Consider the following 21,169-nt stretch of genomic DNA (forward strand, 5'->3'; position numbering starts at 1 on the left):
CGTTCACCCCTAGCATAGTCGCTCATTCCGTTCTCAGTCGTTGCGGTGCCCTCTTCTGTTCGTCCTTCTTTTATTTTTTTGTTTTGTCGTTTTCGCCCTCCAATCCGTTTCTGGGGTTGGAGTGATGCCTCCAAGCCGTTCTTTTCAAGTGTCGTCTTCCTCTGTTGTGTTGTACCAGTTTTTCGACGCGTTTTCAATTTGATTTAATATATATAAATTCTTATATATATATTAAAAAAATTAATTTAATTCTTTTTAATCTTATTGGTTAATAGCAAATATTTTTTTTTAAATTGGATAAAATGTCTTGCGGAAAATTCTTACTGTTCACCGTCGCGACAGCATGCTGCCTGTGTTCGGTCCTTTGTGAGACTGTCAACTGTGATAACGTCAAGTACACCCTTGCAGAAAAAGGTCTAGGAACGGACGTTCCCAAGGATCTCAATGGTGAGTACCAAATCAATTTTTTACTTGCACATATATAGATTTAAAAAGTCACTGGACTTGTTGATCACTTGAACATAGCCGTTATAAACCGGCATGAAAAATTCCTGATCTTTTCAACTTCGAAGTTCTCTGGTTCGAAGTCCCCTAAGCACTTCACAATAGACTCACTCAATTTATAAAAAAAAAATCTTTTCGAAATTTTTCAACGACCTAAATAAAAAGAAATTTTCTGTTTTCCAGATATTCATACCTTAGTGACATTTAAAATATAAGCTATTTTGTATTTCTTTCTGTGATTTTATATATACTAGGACGTTTGTAAATTAGAATGAAGACTGAAGACTGATTTCTATATTTAATTTGATTAATAAAATATTAATATTGTTAAAAAAACATCAAGCACAAAATTTTTTCATAGACACCCACAGAAAATGATCAAAAATCTTATTGTTCACCAATAATTAAATTGGATACTGACAGTATTTCAACAACTAATTAAATATTAACAACATTAACAAAAAAATATATTTCTAACTTTTTTGGAGCAGCTATTGGACTTCATTGTGCTACCTGGAGTGAAAGGAACGGGCACAAGCGGGATTAAACGGATCCTTCGGGTGGAATAAAAGAAATTACGGTCCTGTCATTTATTCATTTCCAGTCGATTTATCACGACGATTGTTCAATTTTAATTGTGTTTATAATTAATTATTTCCTTCAATGGTTGTTCTTTTTAAGAACTGTAAGCCTATAAGGATAACAAATGAATTTACAGGTACATTATATTGATAATTGAATAAGCCTTTTAGTTTAGATTTTTTTTTACAAACAAAAATTAAGATTCATTTAACAGTTGAATTTGCCCTACAGAGATCTGCCAAATGAAAAACGCCAGTATTTGATAAAAACGTAACAATATTTCTATATGTGTAGAGATTAGTGACCATTAATCGATAGTTATTCAGATATCGTGAGATGCAGTCGGGAGAAATGTAGGTTTCAGAAAAACATTTTCTTTATCGTGCCAACATTTCGATCTTTTATTGAGATCATCTTCAGGGCCTGGGATTTACAAACAATGTTTACATTTAACAAATACATTTAGGATGTGGATAAGTGAATTTATACAATGCAAAATATATTTTATATTCAAACAAAGTATTTGTACTGTTTGAATATAAAATATATTTTGCATTGTATAAATTCACTTATCCACATCCTAAATGTATTTGTTAAATGTAAACATTGTTTGTAAATCCCAGGCCCTGAAGATGATCTCAATAAAAGATCGAAACGTTGGCACGATAAAGAAAATGTTTTTCTGAAACCTACATCACTCCCGACCGCATCTCACGATATCTGAATAAATATTTCTATAAATTAAAGTCTAAATTTTGAATTTCCCAATGAAAATAGATCGTAAGGAGATATTTTATACAACCAATGAATTTACAAAATTTGATTTTATAAAAACTTTCAAATTTGCCTGCATTTGTTGTTTGGAAACAACTCTGCTTAGTCGTTACAGAAAGATGTTTTGACTGCCTCAAAAACCGCATACAAATCGATACAGGGCTGTTAAAAAAAGAATATTAAACTTGAATTAGAGGTTTTGACTCAGTTTTTTAAATTCATTTTATGGTTCCTTGGTAGGACACAATGCAGGCATGGTTGAGCATCACGCAACGGTTTACAGCGAATCATTAAACCCACCCCCTTTAAAAACGCGACGTTAGGTTGAAGAAAAAGACCCACTTTCACATAAAGTTCAAAAGTTGAGGCAGTTGAAGCACTTGGCGAAATCATTTGTGTATAAATTCTCTCAAGCGAGTCCAGGCCGCATTGATTAACGGTCCATCGTTTAAAAATATTGACTCAGACCACTTAATAAAACCGCTTGTCTTGTGCTTTGACACTTGATGGTCAAATTGCTGGGCGAATTTTCATCCAAGAGACAACGAAAAGAGATGGCTGAAACGCTTTTGTTTCGTAAGACCGATAATGATTTGCACGAGAATAAGCGGTCAAATCCCAGGAGCATTGGAAGATTCACCGGTTTGATCGAAATTGTTCATCCTTGATCCCATCGGCCTGTTAATTATGGAAATTGTCCATTCCCGTTTCTCTCCCATGAGAATGGAAAGGTGGTAAAACGATACCTGGATGAGCAGAGATCAATTTCGGCCATAACTCTTTGGAAAGTTCAGTGTTTCGTGTAAATTACACTCGACGCTAAGATCGAAATTGTTTGTGAGAGCAGGAGGCAAAAATCAACCGCTTAGGAGAAACGGAAGAAAAAATATTCTGGAATAAATTGGACCAAAATTGTTACTAGTCGTAATACTTTCAAATCTACAGACTCTTATTATATTACATTTATTTCTTTATTTCCATTTTTATTTAATTAGGAAGGGTGAGTTTAGTTATGTACAAGCACGATTATTCTATTTTTTATACATTATGCCTGAAGTACGATTAAAACAATCCCTAGTAAAAATTCCGGCTGTTCTTCCGATATGTGATGTCGTTCATAATGTAACATTTTTATTACTTTTAACTTTAAAATGAATTTTTTATCTATTTGTATCCCTTGGTATAGTGGGAAGTTTCAGGCGTAAAATTAAGATCAGGTATCATTTTGGTACGTTATGACTGAAGTAAGGTAAACCGTCCTTAGGCTGTTACGTTTTGTTTGAAACTTAACGTTTAATTGCTATTAAATCTGAAAGACTTAATTGTTAATATTAATCTTTGATTGATCTACCCTTGGCGTTTCAATTGGAAAGACACTTCTGGTATAAAACGCGAGATTAGGCGGACTATTTTGATGCATTACGGATGGAGTAAGATAAACCATCCTTAGGCTTATACGTTTTGCTTGAAATTTAACATTTATTTGCTAGTAAATCTGAAAGAGTTAAATGTCAATATTAATTTTTGATTGATTTACCCTTGGTAAATTGGAAGGAGATTTCTGTTGTAAAAGCGAGATTAGGCGGACCATTTATGGCCGAAATAAGATCAATCGTCCTTAGGCTACTCCTTTTCGTTCTCAATTTCAAATTTCACCGTTTCTAATTCTGAAAGACTTAATTATCAATATTAATCTTTGATTGATCTACCCTTGATGTTTCAATTCAAGGGGAATATCAGGCGTAAGAGCGAGACTAAGCGAACCACGATTAACTTTTAACAGATAACCCTCTCGACCGGTTCATCCGCGATTTAACAATTTACCAAAGCAATTCGTCGAAATTCCCTCTTCATATTGTCGGGAGTGAGGCCGCACAGGCATGTTTTAGGGCGGGACGACCTCTGAGGGGTAGTTTCGGTGAGGTCCATTGTCCGATCTATTGTACCTTCCTCTCACTAAACTGTCACTCTTCTCCCCTTCATTGAATCCCTGGCAAATTACATGTGGGTCTTAGCACATGCCGGCATACCAGAGGGCAAAGCTACCCCCCAAATCGAATACCAATTAAAGTGAAATAAAATTACGCCTAAAAGAAGGTCTAGTATTATTATTTTTCCAATGGTATTCCTTTTAGTTGGGTTGTTTTAAAACTATAGGACCACAGATCAGTTTATGAGTTTTGTGTCTGTTATTTATCGAGCGTTGGGTGTTGTTTGTTAATCGTGTCCAGTAGCAGAAGCTCTCTAGTCAGGGTTATAAGCAGGACGAGGCACTTAAGCAAACCCAGCACGGAAGATGGTGAAATGAAACGCGTCTGACAAGCCAATCGATGATCGAAATGCCAAACCTTTTAAAAAGAACTGTAAGATCTACGAAAACAAATTGTACAAAGTTTCTCGTGTAAACCCAATCTCTATTATTAATATAATTAATAATAAGATTATATAAGCTTTCTAAGCCCCAATACGCTTTTGTCATTCTAGAAAAGCGATGCATAATTTGGGTGTATATTGTTTTGACCTATTCTACATGGAAATTCCTATTAATCTTTTCATGAAAATACACTCCAAGATATTTCAATTCGTTTACTTATCGTTTATGGTTTAAGTAGGCCGCCACTCTCCTGCTTATTCTTCTTTTGCTATTCAAAAAGACTATGAATTTCGAGGGGTTGAAATTAATTTTATTTCCACTAGCGCAGTTCTGTACATTTTTCATTATTGTCTCCAGCTTCTGCTTCCAATTGTAATGCTGTTTTGGCTCGTATTAATAACGATGGATCATCAGCAAAAGCTACTACGTTAATATTTGAAGTTGTGTGGATTTTTAATTGCGAGTCGTAGAGTAGGATCCAAAAAAAAAACCCGGACCACAACTAGAACCTTGAGGGCACTCCTTTGAGTAAGTGTGTATGTGTGTGTGTGTGAGAGAGAGAGAGAGAGAGAGAGAGAGAGAGAGAGAGAGAGCATAGAGCCATAGAGCGGTACTCCATATTTAAGAAAGATCGATGTCATATGATGTCTATTCTTCTTTGATATCAATCCCATTCTTTCTATTTCTACCCTCACTCCTGATAAGTTTAGTAGAAAGAGATCCGAAAGCTCTAAACCTAAATCTTTGACCATTTTTTTTTTCGATAGTTCCCAGCCAGATCTCCCTTTGTTTATTGCAATTTCGAACAAGATGTAGCCGTTTAAGTTGTTACAACGTTAGTTTTTTGGTCTTTGTGTAATGTTCTTATATTTTAAAAAATTGTTTCAGACCCCAAATCAATAATTTGATTCTGCATTTTGTATATATTTAATTTAATCTGAGTATTACAGTTGATGACGTATTAAACTTGAAAACCCAAATGGAAAAATCTTAGATATTAGATGTAACCTTATATGTATTATACTGCGCCATTTAAGAGCTGTTGTAATTCGTTCTGTGCTTATAGCAGTCCTACTTCGTCAAGGAACCTAATTACAAGGCAATTCAGCCTGCAATTCTTTAATTTCTTTTAAGGTTATATTATACACCCCAAAATACTTCATACTGCCGGCAAGTGTGGCACCACAGTTAGCAGGTGTGTTGATGTTTCATCTGCTTCTTTGCAGAATCCGCACGTGCCATGTCGGATTATACCAATCTTCTTCAGATGTTCATTCAGTCTGCAGTGTCCTGTTAGGATTCGCAGTTTGACTCGAATTAATTCTCTTGTTTCTTTCCTTCCAAAAGTTGCATGGAAAAAACCTCGGATGCACCAACAAATATTTGACGATTTGGAATATTCAGCTTTCCTATAAATTTATCGTTTAGTCTGTTCGTCTAATTTTCAAAACCATTTGGTAGAATATTATTTTTTAATTAATATTTAACGAAATGGCTTAAAAAATCGCGTAGAGCTAGTTTATTTAGGCCAAGTCTGTACATAAATTTAATCAGTAGAGCTTTTTTTTGTTTTATCACGGAAATATAAAAATATATCTTAACCTTGAAATATTTAATGATTACTTCTTCTTCTCATTCTAAAAATATATAAACGCTTTTATGATAAAAAAAGTATTTCCGTGTGAATCATAAAGATATTTGCAATCAGAAGTACTTGCAAGAATGTTCTGTTTGTGAGGCTTTGTTGAAAAAAGATATTTTCCGAATTTCATTATTGGCAGAGGGGATGGTTGAACTTTTATCGCGGAAACTGATTATCCCCGTAGATTCACTGCCGTGTCAGTTAAACATCCCTGCGAGGATTGTTTTAGAAAACATACGAGCCGTGCCGGTTATTAAGATTTTACATTAAGATGGTGGATCCTTTGAATATTGAGTAACGGCTTGGGAAGATCTGATATCCTCCCCCAAGGGCCCTTCTACAATATCGCATGTCTGACCGTGGATTAAAGCGAATACAATCTGCCTAGAGTACAATTCCCTTTCGGTATGTACGTGAAGAGGTCGCTTGTCTAAAAGCTCGACTTAAAATGTGGGTGGTGCCTGAAAAAAAAAATACAGAACTTCTCAAACATAGTGATCGTCTGGGACTGGATTGTAAAATTTAAAAGAAAAAAAATCACTCTCTTATTTCTATATCGCTTTTTGTTAATGATATATGCTTAAAATAACAGTAATGTGAAATCAATCACCTGCCAAATTTGTAACAATTTTTTCTTGTTTTTTTTTAATACTTCATGAATATTAAATTGTCCTGGCTAAGAGATGAACAGTTAGCAACAGTTCGATCGAAATATATCTCAAGTCCGCCCTTTGAGAACTTAAAGAAACTTAAAAAAAGCCAAAGAGGATTTTGGAGCCACATAAGTTCCCACAGGCTTAGATTAAAAAATACAAAAAAAGCAATAAAAAAAACAGAATTTTTTCTAAGATTCTATTAGTTAAATAGAATACGCTGAATCAAACTGTTGGTAATTCCTCCGGATATAAAATTTAAAATAAAAAAATATGCCAAATTTATAGTGATTTTTAAAATGAAAATCCGCTGGTAAACATCTAACTAATTTTAACAATTTTTTGTCCTAGCAGTTAATGAATGTGAAAGAAATTGCTCTTGCTGGTCAGCTAGGAGATTAGGAGATGAACGGTTAAAAAAAGGCGAAGAGGATTTTGGAAAGAAAAAATTTCCTATGGTGGGGTAGATTGTAAAATAAAAAAAGTGAATTTTTTCCTCAGATTTTACAGTAATTTGTTTAGTAAATAATTTATTAAATATAAAACATGAAATCAAACTGTTGGTTGTTCCTCAGGACGTGGATTGATAAAATTGAAAATTAAAAAGAAAATATGCCAAATTTAAAGTGATTAATCAATCCAATTCTTGACTTTAGATTTTTTATTTGATAATTTAATGGATCCGAAATTGCCCTGGGTGGCCTGGGAGGCGATGAACGGCAGGAGTTCGATGGAAATTGATCTCGGGTCCGCCTATTCTCGCCAGTCCCGTTTCGGTTCAGCGCCATCTCGACAAAGATAGGCAAATGAGAGGAAATGATCATGATCATCTCTTTATGATCAAGTTGCATTGGGGTATAAATTGTTTGGAAAGGCCTGACGGTTGACGGTCATCTTTGTTTTAGTCATTAGCCAAATTTGATTTGATCTATGTAACATATTAAAAGATTAGTGGATCTTGGGAAAAAAGATCTCTTGGGTGATTTTAAATTTAAAATATTTTCCACATAATCCACTGTGGATTATTAAAATTCGTTTTTTGGTTTAGTTCCAAGTTAAATTGAACGTAAATAAATTTTTCGATAGGCTCTTTATATATTGTAAACTTTCTCCTGAAAACGAGTTTATCAAGAGGTCGATTCGATAATCTCGGGCTTTTAATTATTTATAATTGAGGAATGGAAGGAATGGAGTCGAGGGGTGGCGATGCGAGCTGCATTCCATTTTCATCCGAGTCGTCTATTTGTACTGGTACTGGCACGGCGAGTGGGCGACTCGACCAACCTTCCCACGGCCACTTCTTTACAGATTTACGAGCTCTTTCCCTTCTCTCACCCCCTCCCCCATCGTCAAACAACAACAACAACAAAAGTGGTGTCCTCCGAAAACCGTTTTGGTGAGATTATCCCTCGATTGATCTCTTTCCGTGTGGGGTGGCCGAAATATATTATCGAGTGATAATTGTAAAGATTATTTATGACACTGTAAAACGTTTTCTCTTGTCACATATAATGATGAAGACAGAAATCCAGATGTGAAACTCATATATAATACGGTCCTGACCCGTCTCGCTTGATTATTATAAATAGGTCCGCCGTATTATATCATAAATATGTAACTGACATTTCTGATTTATATTAGACCATAAATAGATTGAATTTGCAAAGCTCTAGCTTTGATTAACGCCAAGGATTAGTCGGAAACTGCTGATGCAGTATTTATGTAAATTATATAATTTCTCAAAAAATAAATTTTTTTGGGGGCTATCCAAGCTGGGTGGCTTTTAATGAAATGTAATTAATTATTTTTACAGGCTAATTAAAATTAAACAAGAATATAAAAAATTATCATTTTCACTCGATTATTGGTCAATTCTGGCAACTTTTAACTTGAGTTCGTCGTGCTCGCTTCATTTTAATTAACGATAAACAGTTAAAGCTTTATTTAGCTGAATATAAACATTTCATTATGTCTCTAACAATAAAATATTTTTCATGTAAATTATTTAACTTGCACTTCTATAAAGTGTATGTAGGTATATATATATTTTCATATTTAACTTATATTATATTTAATTAAAATATTTACTGAATGTAATTAATCTAAATATGCACAAAATATCTTAATTTGACTTATTTAATCTACATATTTTTATGTAATTGTTTTGTAATATAATTTATATAATATTTTAACATATATTATTTACAATGACAATTTAAAAATTCAAAATACAATGACAAATGTGATGTTTTTTTTAGGTATTTTCATAGGAAACATTCTTTTAAGCTATTTTCTTACTTTACATACTGTTAATTCTTGAGTAATTTTTCTTATTTTTGCTTTTATATTGTTACATTTTTATATCGTATATTTCTATATTTAAACATTTTTTTTGTACATTGGATTAATTCCGTAAAATATATTATTAGTATTACCATTTACATTATAATAGACTAAATAAAATGGAACATCAGTTAAAGAAAGTAAGACTTTTTGAGAATTTTTTTGGCAAATACACTTGGATTCGTATAATTTTTTGGTTTTATTTTATTACAAACTATTTAATATTTAGTTAATAACATATCACATTTTTCTTTTTTTTTGTTTGAAGAATTTTTGAAGGGTTTACAAAATAATTTATCTCTTAATTAATTTAGCTTTGTTTGGTCCAAGATCGCTGTTTTTTACTGTTAGATAAATTTACTGTTTAGACTTTTGCTAATTAACAACGTCCTTCTTTTTTATTTAAAGATTCTTAATGGATACAAGTTAGAGAATTGAAAAATCGTTTTCCCCCCTAATCGTGAGGGCTGTTTTTTGTGCGTAAATTAATACTTTGGGTCGTCTAAGCTCGCTAGTCTTAAACTGTATGCTTTTTAGGCTTTAGATGATAATCGCCTTTCTTTTCTTTTGGACTTAAACGTTCTAAATCGAAATAAGTAGGAATGTTAAAAAAATCAATTTCCGATAGATTTTGAGGCCTTTGCGAATTAACGCTTTGATTCGTCTACACTCGCTAGTTTTTATTTTAAATTTCAATCATCTACCTTGTATATAAATTTTGAACGTTGTGTTTTTACAGATATATTTTCTGGTAATTTAATTAATTAAAAAACTAACCATTATCTTTAATTACAAATAAAAAATTAACTGTAATATTTTTGTAAATTATAAACAATCAGATTTTTAAAAAAATTGAAAAAAACTTGAACCCTATCTTTAGACGTGTTTTTTATTAATTTACACAAGGTCTAAGCGATTAGGATTGGAATTGATTAAAAAATTGTAGTTCACAGTTAATTAATTTTCTTTTGTTTTATAATAGGTTAGATCGAATTATGCCAGGCTAAAGAAAAAAATACTATCTTCGGGTCTTTTTTTTGTCAAATTCTCACTTGGGACTGTCTACGCTATTTGGATTATAATTAATTAATCGAATAACTTTAGATCTTTATTTTATAATTTTTTAAGACTTAACGATGTTTTTCTTGGTCCAATTTTCTTTTATAATTTTCCTTTCTTGGTCCAATTTTGTTTTATAATAGGTTAGATCGAATTATGCCAGGCTAATGAAAAAATACTATATTCAGGTCTTTTTTTATCAAATTCTCACTTGGGACAGACTAAGCTATTTGGATTATAATTAATTAATCGAATAACTTTAGATCTTTATTTTATAATTTTTTAAGACATAACGATGTTTTTCTTGGTCCAATTTTCATTTTCCATGGTCCATTTTCAAGTTTTTTGTTGAGGATTATTTGTTTTAAAATTATTATTTGACAGATATTTTGGGCTTTAGCGTATCATCACCTACAATTACCTCTTCTATAAGACAAAGCGAGACTACAAGGACGTGGTGTCAATTTTATGACATTGACTTGTAAATTGCAGAGGCTAAAATCATGGGGAATCATACGACACGCAATTTTTAAACTTTTTAAGCTCGGAGATTTCTAATCAATTGTAGATATTTTGGGTCTTATATCAATCTTTTTTTTAGTGTTTTGATTTGTAACGGTTAAACAACGTGATCAGACGGTGTTAATCTGTGAATAGCGGTATAGGTTTTTGTTAAGTTGGAATCATTTGTTGTGCATTCCGGTATTTAAAAAGGTGGAATTTCGGGCGTGGGCGATCAGATGATGAATGCGTGAGAATGGTTGCTGGACGACCTGGGACCTTCGCTTTCCAACAATGGAAACTAAGTGGGACCCATTAGTTCCCACTTCTTTCCAGTACCCATTACCTGAATCAATTGCTCCAGGTTAAAGAGATCTCGCTATTATCCAAAGCGATCTACCGTCGAGAAGTTCACGCAGGAATTTACCTTCTTCCACCCTTTTAAAAGCGAGAGGGACCACAGGAAAAGGATTATTGATAAACCGTCCGTGACTGTAAAAAGGTGGCGTGGAAAATTTCGCCCATTAAATCCTTCCGTTTTTCTTTTCTATTCATCATCGTGGAGGTCCATGACAAATAAAAAATAGCAAAATTTTGATCAACTATTGCCATTTTTTTATAATGTTCGGTAACGGTGAAGCGATTTGCATTTGAAATTTTTAACAAAGAAAACTAACTCGTAGCAGCTTCTATATTACAAAAATTATCATCGATTTATTCAACTTGAGCCAGATGAAAACACCCATACATGACAGCATAAAAGCCCCTAGAGACACACGAGCATGCAGCTTTATAAACCATGTGTCATGGCAAATATCAAATCTCAAGTCTAACTTAAAAGACTTAAATAATGTACTTTGTTATAATATTGATGAAACTGTAGCCTGGTCATCGTTTTTACTCATCTATCCTCGCTGTTTTGTCATAATGGCCTCGAAGCTGTGAAAATGTAAAATTCCTATCAAAATGTATTCTTTAATCATTAGGTGATAAAATATTTCTGGAAATTCTTGCTCAAGCAGTTTCAGGATTGGACATTGAAAGTTTTTTAACCGTGATTTACTGAGTACTTCACAGTATGCAGGGGCACTCGATGTCGAGCATTATTTTCTTTTTATCTCTGCCATCTTGGAATTAAGCCAGCATCGTAATGTTAAAACTTTAAATACTTAACGTGTCTTATATATAAAAAAGGTTAAATGCTCTTGCATTAACAAAAATAACTATTAGAGATATTTAAAACGTTTGTACATTTTCCTACCCACCCTTTTGTCTTTTTCGGAATGTAGTTATAGACATGGAGTCGGTTGGAAGGGGCAATGGATGTAGAGAAGGGGAAGGAAAATATTATTTAACATGCTAAAGGTGGTTTGGAATTAACAGGTGATGGCCCATCTGTCTTTAAGATAGAGCCGCACTGGGGCTATTAAACTCGTTTTAAAACGCGTTGCAAAATGGTCCAGACATAATATATCCATCAACTGATTCGACAACTTTCTATGCTGAAATGATTCAATTAGTTATATAGGTTATATGTTTCAATATTTAGTTCCTGAAGGACAAAGGGGAATCAATTTGGTTAGTTATGATATTCTGCCTTGGAACAAATAAACTGCAGTCACGATAAAAATCTTGAAAAATAGTATCGTTTCTTCGTTGCCATCACTAGAGAGACTAAATAGTTATGAAATTAATAAGTTATTATTGATAATTTAGAGATCGTGATATGCGGTCTGGTGTGATGTAGATTTAGAAGATTTTCTTTATCGTGCCAGTGTTTCGATCTTTATTGAGATCATCTTCAAGGCTTGAGATTTATAAACATTATTTAAATTATACAAATATGAATATGAATTTATAGAATGATGAACATAATATAGAAATTATTCGGAAGTCGTTAGATGTCTGGTGTGACGTAGGTTTCAGAAAAACATTTTCTTTATCGTGCCAACGTTTCGATCTTTATTGAGATCATCTTCAGGACCTGGGATTTACATGATATTGATACACATAATATAGAAATTTTAGGTTTAATCAAGTATTTCTACTGACTTAAAGTGTTTGTTTTCTGTGTAGTTGTGTCGCTATTGTGTCTTGTTGGGAGTCTTAGTGAGATATTAATTTTTTTGTTTATAAGTTTCATTTCAAAAGAGTAGGGAAGGAAGTTGGGGTAAAAATTCATTTTTTTATTTCCTATTTCTTTGTTTCAAAATGATTTTAATATTCATATATTATATGTATTTGCATTTTTATTATTTGTATTGAAATATTCATATCTTACATGTATTTGTATTACATTATTATCATTAATTTACGGCCACTAAATACTACACATAAAATATTGCTCTCGGATTGGACCTTAAGTAATTTTTTCGAACTTTTGCCTTTGGTGAATTGTCGTGGAAGAAACGAAACTTAAATGTAAATAAAACCAAGATGAAAATCATCAAAAATAGACGCGTTTTCTTTATTTCCAGTTCCCGGGAGAATAGTAGCTATAAAATCTATAAATAATTAGGTTTTGTTACCGTTCAATCTTCACCAACTTCAGACCTTTGGGAACAGTCGTGTAACAAATATGACTAAATTTAATACAAACCACCATGATAAATCTTCAAATACAGTGAAGTTTTCTTTATTTCCAGTTCCAGGTAGACTATTAGCTATAAAATCTATAAATAATTTGGTTTTACTACGGTCGGATCTTAATCTTTGCGAAATTTTGCCCAAGATACATTTTCGTAGAAGAAATAAAACTTGAAAAAAAAAAAAAAAGAAGAAAAAAGTAGTTTTTCATTTCCAATTCCAAGGGAGACTTTTAGCTATAAAATCCATAAACAAAAAGGTTTTTCTACGGTCCTCCTAGGTGAAGTTTAGAAAAAACAAAATTTATTAAAAACCAAGATGAAAACGTTCAAACAAAGTTGCGTTATCTTAATTTCCAGCTCTAGGGAGACTTTTAGGTATAAAATATCTAATTAATTAGGTTTTTTCAGTTGGATTTTAAGTAATTGTCCCCTTTCTCGCTGGTTTGTTTGGTAACAAGTTAAACTTACCTATGTATTTTAACATCATGAAAAGTTCAAATTTTCAGACTTTTACTTTTAAAAAAAATCTTTATATATTTTGTTTTTTTTATAACAAAAATAGAATACATTTTTCATTTCCAATTCCAGGAAGTTTAGCTATAAAATACATAAATAATTAGGTTTTTCTGTGGTTGGATCTTTAGTAATGGTTGCAATCTTCGGTCTTTCTAGGTGTAAGGTCTTGGTTGAGATGAAAAAGTCAGTGCCACGAGCGGGATTCGAACCCACGGACCTTCGGCTACCAAACCCCACCTACTTTCGTCGGTTCGAATCCTGCTCGTGACGCTGAATTTTTAATTCAACCAAGACTTTACATAAAAAGAATAATTAATTGAAATAAGTAATTTGGTCAGTTAGACCACTAAACATAAATAGATTAATACTTAAAACGTAAATGTTATTAAAATCCAATATGAAAATATTTAAAAAATAGTAACATTATCATAATTTCCACCTTCAGAGAGACTTCTATACAATTTATAAATAGTTAAATTTTTCTACCGTTGAATTTTAAGTAATTATAGTGAACTTTTTTCGCTAGTTTGTTGTTAAAACTTTCAGACTTTAACTTTAACATCTTTTTGTATATATTTTTTTAAGAATGTGAATTTTTTCTGTCGCTCTTTTCGTATTGTTTAATAGTTTTTGAACTCTCCGAATGGTGTAAAATAAAAAGCAATATTTTTAATTACACGTTCCTTCAAGAAATTTCTCAGACAAAATGTAATAGAAATGTTGGTCGTATAATTTTTGTCTTGATTTATTTTTAATCATATTATCGTGTGGTTTTTAAAAGAAATAATGTGCACCTTGATTAAGATAATCACGTCATTTCAAGGTGTTGGGTTTTTTTGGTTTTACCATCAGGACTTAATCCACACCCAGAACCAGTTTTTTTGTTAGAATTTCAACTGTTCATTCACATTGGAAATAAACGTCCGTAGGTGAAACTTATCTGCGACCTCAGAGGAAATGGAACGTACTAAGTAGGTATTAAATGTCACAGTTTTTTTCTTCTTGTAAATCCCCGGCTAGGTACGAAAAGGTCGGCACTTTTGTCATTCGGCCCCGAATAGGATGTTTGCTCTTATCTCGCCCAAAGGAGCCAGGGAGAAGGCGGAGGCACAAAAGAGCCTGATTTTAGTAGGAATGGATCTAAGTGGGACAGCGTGCATGTCCTAACCAGTTCAGACATGTGCCAGCCTGCCTCGGAGTACAGGTATGCCGCAGGTACAGGTACGAACCGGGGCCCATTTCTTCGCCTCTGACTCATCCGCCCGGATGAGTTTTTTTTTTCTGAATTCCTCTCGCCCCAAACAGTGAATTGTGGACTCTTTCATCTCAGGTAGGAGGGGGCGTTAGGCTATCATATCTGTCCTTTTATTAATTTAGTGCTTTCGAAAATAACTGAGTTCGAAAAAGACACAGTTATAATTTCACTTCTTCTAAATAGTTACATTAGCTGGGAAAATTGTCTAGAAGAAAAAAATGGGCATGGGCCTCTATAGAATCTATTAAAATATTTTAAAAAAACTCGTTGGTTTGATTTATTGTTTTAATTAATATTTAGCTTTTTTAGTTTTTTGGGTTGTTACAAAACAACGCACAAATATATATAGCTTTATATTTAATTATCGCTAAACTTTCGAAATTTTGTCATATTCAGCTATTGTGTAACAGGACGAACCGCCCAGCGAGAACAGACGGACCAGGCTGGTCAGGGACGAATTGCTGGCAGATGTTCAAAAATTTCACCCAGGAAAACTGGAGATTTTATGTTTTGTAAACGTCAACTTTTTTCAACGGCTATTCACGTCGATAAAAGCAAAGGGTAAACTGAAAATGGCGATAATCCTGAAAACGCCCAAGGGTTTAAAGTTTCCAACCTATATGATTTAACTTTCGCATAAGCCCTGTCCTAACTCGATGGCTGCAAAAATTTAGAAATGTTATTCCTCTGTTGTTGAATTGTCCTCGTGCTTTCCAACAGTTCACATTTGTTTTTTTATTTAGCTCATTTTGACCGATTTTTAGATCACCCCCGACTTACACAAATTAGCCAAATCTGCCAGTCGTAACTTTGTTTTTAAATCAACATTTGCAATGGCATGCATAATCTATAATGATCCCAACGTTAGTAAATAAATTGAATTACATATACCGTTTGTTAGCTTACAAATTTTCAAGATATGGAGAAGGAAATACCTGTTACTTTTAAAGATGCTTTATTGTCGTAGTTTTAACAATCAGTGTTCAAACTTCGAACACTCAATGATCCTTTGTACTGGGAATAATTTAAATGTATATATATATATATCCGAATTCAGTCTTTCTACTGAGTAATCAACAAAAGCTCTTAATTTTCAAGATTATCCCTCGGCCAAGTTTCATTCTGCCGAAATTTTACTAAAGAATTTAAAAGTTTTTCTCGCTTACAATTAAATTTCACCGATGGCAGGCTGATATTTTGTACCATAATTCACCCATAACTGCAATGCCGACCGTTTTCAACAATTTGTACTGTTCTTTTTCATTACAGTCGACTTTTGCTGGATCAAAATCACATGGGCGCCTCCTAATCTAGAAAATTACTGTTCATTCAGCTTGGGCATAGACATTTTTCTGTCCAAATTATAGTAGAAGCACGGGTATAAAGAACGAATAGATATTTTCAAAAATGTCTATCAGTTTGTATAAATGTTTTTTTAAGATAATAATTATTACTTAATTAGTATATAATAATTATTCGTAATTGATTAACATTATTGTAATTAATTCCAACGATGATAATAATCTTTCAATTCATTAAGGTTTTTAGTTGAGGATGATAATAATTATGGATTGAACGTTTAATGTATTTTAAACAAATGGTTAGAGTTAAAAAGTGACATTAATAATTCAATTCATAAACATTTCAACGTTTCGCCGATGCCTTCGAATTTCACGAAGTTCAATCCCTCAATACTTATAAAACTACGACACCATCGTTCTTAAACAACAGTAACCTTAGTTCAATACGCTTATACAAACTACGACGCCAAATAATAACAATTTTGCCTTTCACAGTCTCTTCAATTCATAAAAAGTTGGCTCAATAAAAGAGAAAATATTTAATAAAGGTTTTTACTTTTAATGTGAAGATGTGGTCCAGTCCAATAAAACTGGGAATTTTTTGTCAGAGGTTATTTAATAAATTCACTAGTTTTCGTGGTGCGCTTGACCAATTAATATCTTTCAATTAATTAAGGTTTTTAGTTGAGATAAAAAAATGGCAAAAAGGAGGGAAAATTCAAAAGGTGGGGTTGAGATGGGAAGTTAGTGCCCGAGCAGATCAAAATCACGATAGCTCAAGTGGTAGAGTAGCGGTGTATCTAGGCCTAAGGTCGTGGGTTCGAATCCCGCTCCTCACACTGACTTTTTTATCTCAACTAAAAACCTTAATTAATTGAAAGTTATTTAATAAAGTAAATCCAAGTAAATTCTAATCGTAAGGACAAATTTTTATGCAGATGTTACTTTAAAAACTTAAAAACTAAGAAAAACTTTTCCATTCCAAACGCAGTCACGATGTCTGACGATATCACAACATTATTACATATATTTTGTAACATGGTAAATTTATGTAATATCAAAGGTACAATTTACAGAATTCTAGTTGAAAAGTTACTTACTTACCTCTAGTTAGGTTGTAGTAATTTTAAAACATAATTTTCGTTATTTGGTAATTACAAAGAAAATAGGGATCTATCTTTAAACCCCTTTATAATGTGGTATTTGTACATTTTTTAGGTTTTTAAGAGTAAAATCGAAGTTAGGGAGTGGTGTAAATATAAAGATAAATTTCATTAACGATCATGGAAACTAAATATTCGATCTGAAGGCGGTTGAAAGATCGCTTTCTAATTGAGTAAATATCATTTATGTTGATTTTTGCAACTTGTTGCACAATTTGAGAAAAATCGCTTTTTTTCCTTCTAATTGTTCTATTTCCCTTGGGAACCCTACAAAAATTCTTATCAAACAATTATTATTTAACTTAACAATAACTTAAATCACAGTATATCAAACATGCATGGCAATCTAATGCCATGCTAAAAAAACATTCTGGAACATACATTCTCGCAGAATTAGTTTAGCACACGTCATATGGCGAACGAATGAGCAAAGACCACGATTACATGCGGATCGGAGACGATTATACAGATTATTTTACAGTTCATCTTTACACCCGGCCCAACGCCTTTTCACATTCCGACGCAATACCGTAATTCTTATAAATGAAATTACTCTCCAGGCGGTTTGTTTTAATCGGTTCGTCTGTTGTAAAGTGTATCCAATTAATAATCCCGCTTGGAGACGATAAATGAAAATTAAGCCATGAATAAGTGGAATCAATCATAAATTGCTATTTATACTGGTTGGGGTCAATCAAAAAACCGTTTTGTAGGGTTACAGAAAGGGTAAAGGGGCTAGAAATAATTGTTGATTCAACTGATGCCATTAATTGTGTATACGGGTTAATTGGGTAGGTGGGTTTTAGAGAAAACAGCGAGGATGACCGGACCAGAGTTTTAAAACTGCCTTTGACCGGAAACGTTAGGCGATGGCTTTTCTATGCCATTTTCAAATGGGACAATAGGAAAACAAACTGAAGACGTCGCGTTAAATCTTCAGAAAGCCTGCTGGACCGGCAGAAGTGTACACAAATGTCTGAGAGGCAGGTGTCGATCGGGCCGGGTCTAGGAGCAGATGCACACCATGGCTTGCTACTTTTTCCTTCCAGGCACGACTTCCTTTCATCCCGGGTTAAAGGGCGGCCCCGACCGGGGGGGTCGACGATAGCCGACACCGTAGGAAATCGCTGTTTCCTCTTCCCACTTGCTTACCGGATCGGAACTTATCAGCTATATTTCTTATTCCAAGGGCTAGGAGATTCATTTTCGTATTGTTCCACTTCCTCCGACGCCGGCTTATTGAAACGTGATTCACCTCCCTATTCCGTCCCAGCCGTTCTTAACAAGTTTTACAACAAGTGATTCACGACATTCCGGAACGGAAAAAATACATTAGAAGATGCCATATGCCACTTTAGCACAGGAAACATCACGCACATGTTATAATTAAAACATGGGAGGGATGTATAAAAAGCAAGTGGAATGCAGCTAATCTGGCGACTTTTATATACAGGCTACTCTTAATTTTTTTAATTTTAATTTCCAGATTTCGTTTAAGAAGTAATTACATTTAAAAAAGTACAAAATGTCTGTTGTGCTTCTACATGTCAGACCCCACAAAGGATTGGACTATTTTAAATCAATATTTGATGGTTTTTCTTGTTGCATTTTTACTAACTTAGCCCACTTGCAAGGCGTGCAGGACCTTGTCGCAAAAAAGCCGCCATTATGTGAAACAACTGGATATTATTAGCTCTCAGGAGGGCCAGCGGAGAAGAAAGGAGGGACTGGGTCTTAACAAAAGGTGTTCTAATGGGACAAAGAAACCTGGATAATGGGAGTGTTAACGAAATAATTAAGGAGAAGCGATGCGGAGGGTAAATAGGAAAAGAGTCGGTGGGGCAATGAGGATAGAAGGTAGGGGATTGCGGCCACACCGGTTCGTAGTCTCCGCATTCCTATGGCCATTCAGTCGAGGGGCCCAAAGTCTGAATGGCCATCCTCACCGCCATTGTCCATTACTCTCCACCATTTGTAACGTTTTATAATTCCCTGGCGCCTTCCCCAGGCAAGAAAAGCACTTCTCTTTTATGCTAGGTTTGTCCGATTTGAGTTGAGACGTTTTGTCGAAGTGAGGACATCTAAAAAAGAGAAGTGATTGGTGACCATTCAAATGTAAAAATTTCCCACAAGTGTTTTTTTTTTTTTAAATAAGGATGTAGCTTATCCAGTTTGAACAGGAATATTTTGCAGAAGTTTAGCTTTTTATTTAATGCTGTTTGTTCAAGTCTTATTATGTAAATTCAAAATTCTATTGAAGTTAAAAAAAGCATAGGTTGAAAGGATTTGTAGAAGTAAGATGCCCAATGGAAGAGAAAATATTTTATTAAAGTTTTATGAAGTGGTAATTTAGTTCTTCCAATAACTTTTGTCAAAACGAAATTTAACTATTTGAAATATAACTTTACAAAAGGTATGTCCAATCCTAAAAGAAATATTAATATGAAGTTATGGATGTAGCTTGTCCATCTTGAACAGAAATGTTTTAATTAAGTAAATTTTTTAAAATGTAGTTTGCTCAATCGTGCCCAAGTTGAAAATTCTAGGCATTTGGCCAGCAAAAGCCCAAATATTTGTAGAAGTAGGATGTAGTTGGCGCAATGGGAGAGAAAATATTTTATTAAAGTTGTTACTTTATGAAGTAAAAATTTAGTTCGTCCAATAAGTACTTGTCAAAGCTAAATTTGACTATTTGTAAGGTATGTTCTCTAAAGAAATATTAGTGTGAAGTTGTGGATGTAGCTTGTCCATCTTGAACAGAAATGTTTTAATTAAGTAAATTTTTTAAAATGTAGTTTGCCCAAACGTGCCCAAATTAGAAATTCTAGGCATTTGGTCAGTAAATGTCGAAATATGTGTAGTAGTTCGCTCAATGGGAGAGAAAATATGTTATTTAATTTGTTACTTTATGAAGTAAAAATTTAGTTCGTCCACTAACTACCCAAACTAGAAATTTTATTGAAGTACAAAATTATTTTCCTAAAGTAAGGATGCGTTTGCCCAGTAAAAGTTGAAATATTTGTACAAGTAAGGTGTAGTTGGCTCAGAGGAAGAGAACACGTTTTATTAAAGTTGTTACTTTATGAAGAAAAATTCAATAACTATATGTTAAAACTAAATGGAACTATTTGGTTAACAAAAGTGTAGTTCAATCATAAAAGAAATATTTGGACCAAGTTGCAGATGTTCGTTGTCCATCTTGAACAGAAATATTTTACCTAAGTAATTTTGCAGTGTAGTTTGTCCAAATCATAGCCAAATTAGAAATTCTATTGAAGTATAAAGTTATTTTTATAAAATAAGGGTGGATATGTTCAGTAAAAGTCGAAATATTTGACATAGGAGAAGTAGGATTTAGTAGTAAGTAGGCGCAATGAAACAGAAAATATTTGAATAACTTGATTATTTATTGTTGAAGTAATAATGTAGTTCGTCCAATAACTATCTGTAAAAACTAATTAATAATTCACCAAGTTTCGTGGTCCGCTTGACCAATTAATGTCTTTCAGTTAATTAAGCTTTTTTAGTTGAGATAAAATAATAAATACATTTCATTTGTCGCCGAGAATCACATAGATTACACGACATTTGAAAAATGACAAAAAGGAGGGAAAATTCAAAAGGTGGGGCTGAGATGGGAAGGAAGTGTCCGAGTGGATCGAGGTCACGATAGCTCAAGTGGTAAAGAGGCGGCGTATCTAGCCGAAGACCGTGGGTTCGAATCCCGCTCGTGACGCTGACTTTTTTATCTCAACTTAAAACCTTAGTTAATTGAATGTTATTAACTGGTCAAGCGGGCCGCGAAAAATAGTGATTGTAAAAACTGACTTGATCTATTTGTAATATAACTTTATAAAAGGTATGTCCAATCACAAAAGAAATATTTGTGGAAGTTGTAGTTGTAGCATGCCCAT

At 33.3% G+C, this 21,169-nt stretch overlaps 1 protein-coding gene across 1 annotated transcript in view; it reads left to right on the plus strand.

The window, feature by feature from the left end:
• Positions 1 to 21,169, plus strand: part of LOC106664846 (glypican-6) — a 60,474-nt gene continuing 39,305 nt past the window's right edge. The window contains exon 1 of the mRNA XM_014390871.2: positions 1 to 447. Within this exon, the coding sequence (XP_014246357.1) occupies positions 303 to 447 (145 nt within the window). The 5' untranslated portion in view covers positions 1 to 302. The remainder of the gene's footprint in view (positions 448 to 21,169) is intronic.

Source organism: Cimex lectularius, unplaced genomic scaffold (genome assembly GCF_000648675.2).
Source record: "Cimex lectularius strain Harlan isolate CLEC.00 unplaced genomic scaffold, Clec_2.1 scaffold105, whole genome shotgun sequence".
NCBI lineage: Eukaryota > Metazoa > Arthropoda > Insecta > Hemiptera > Cimicidae > Cimex > Cimex lectularius.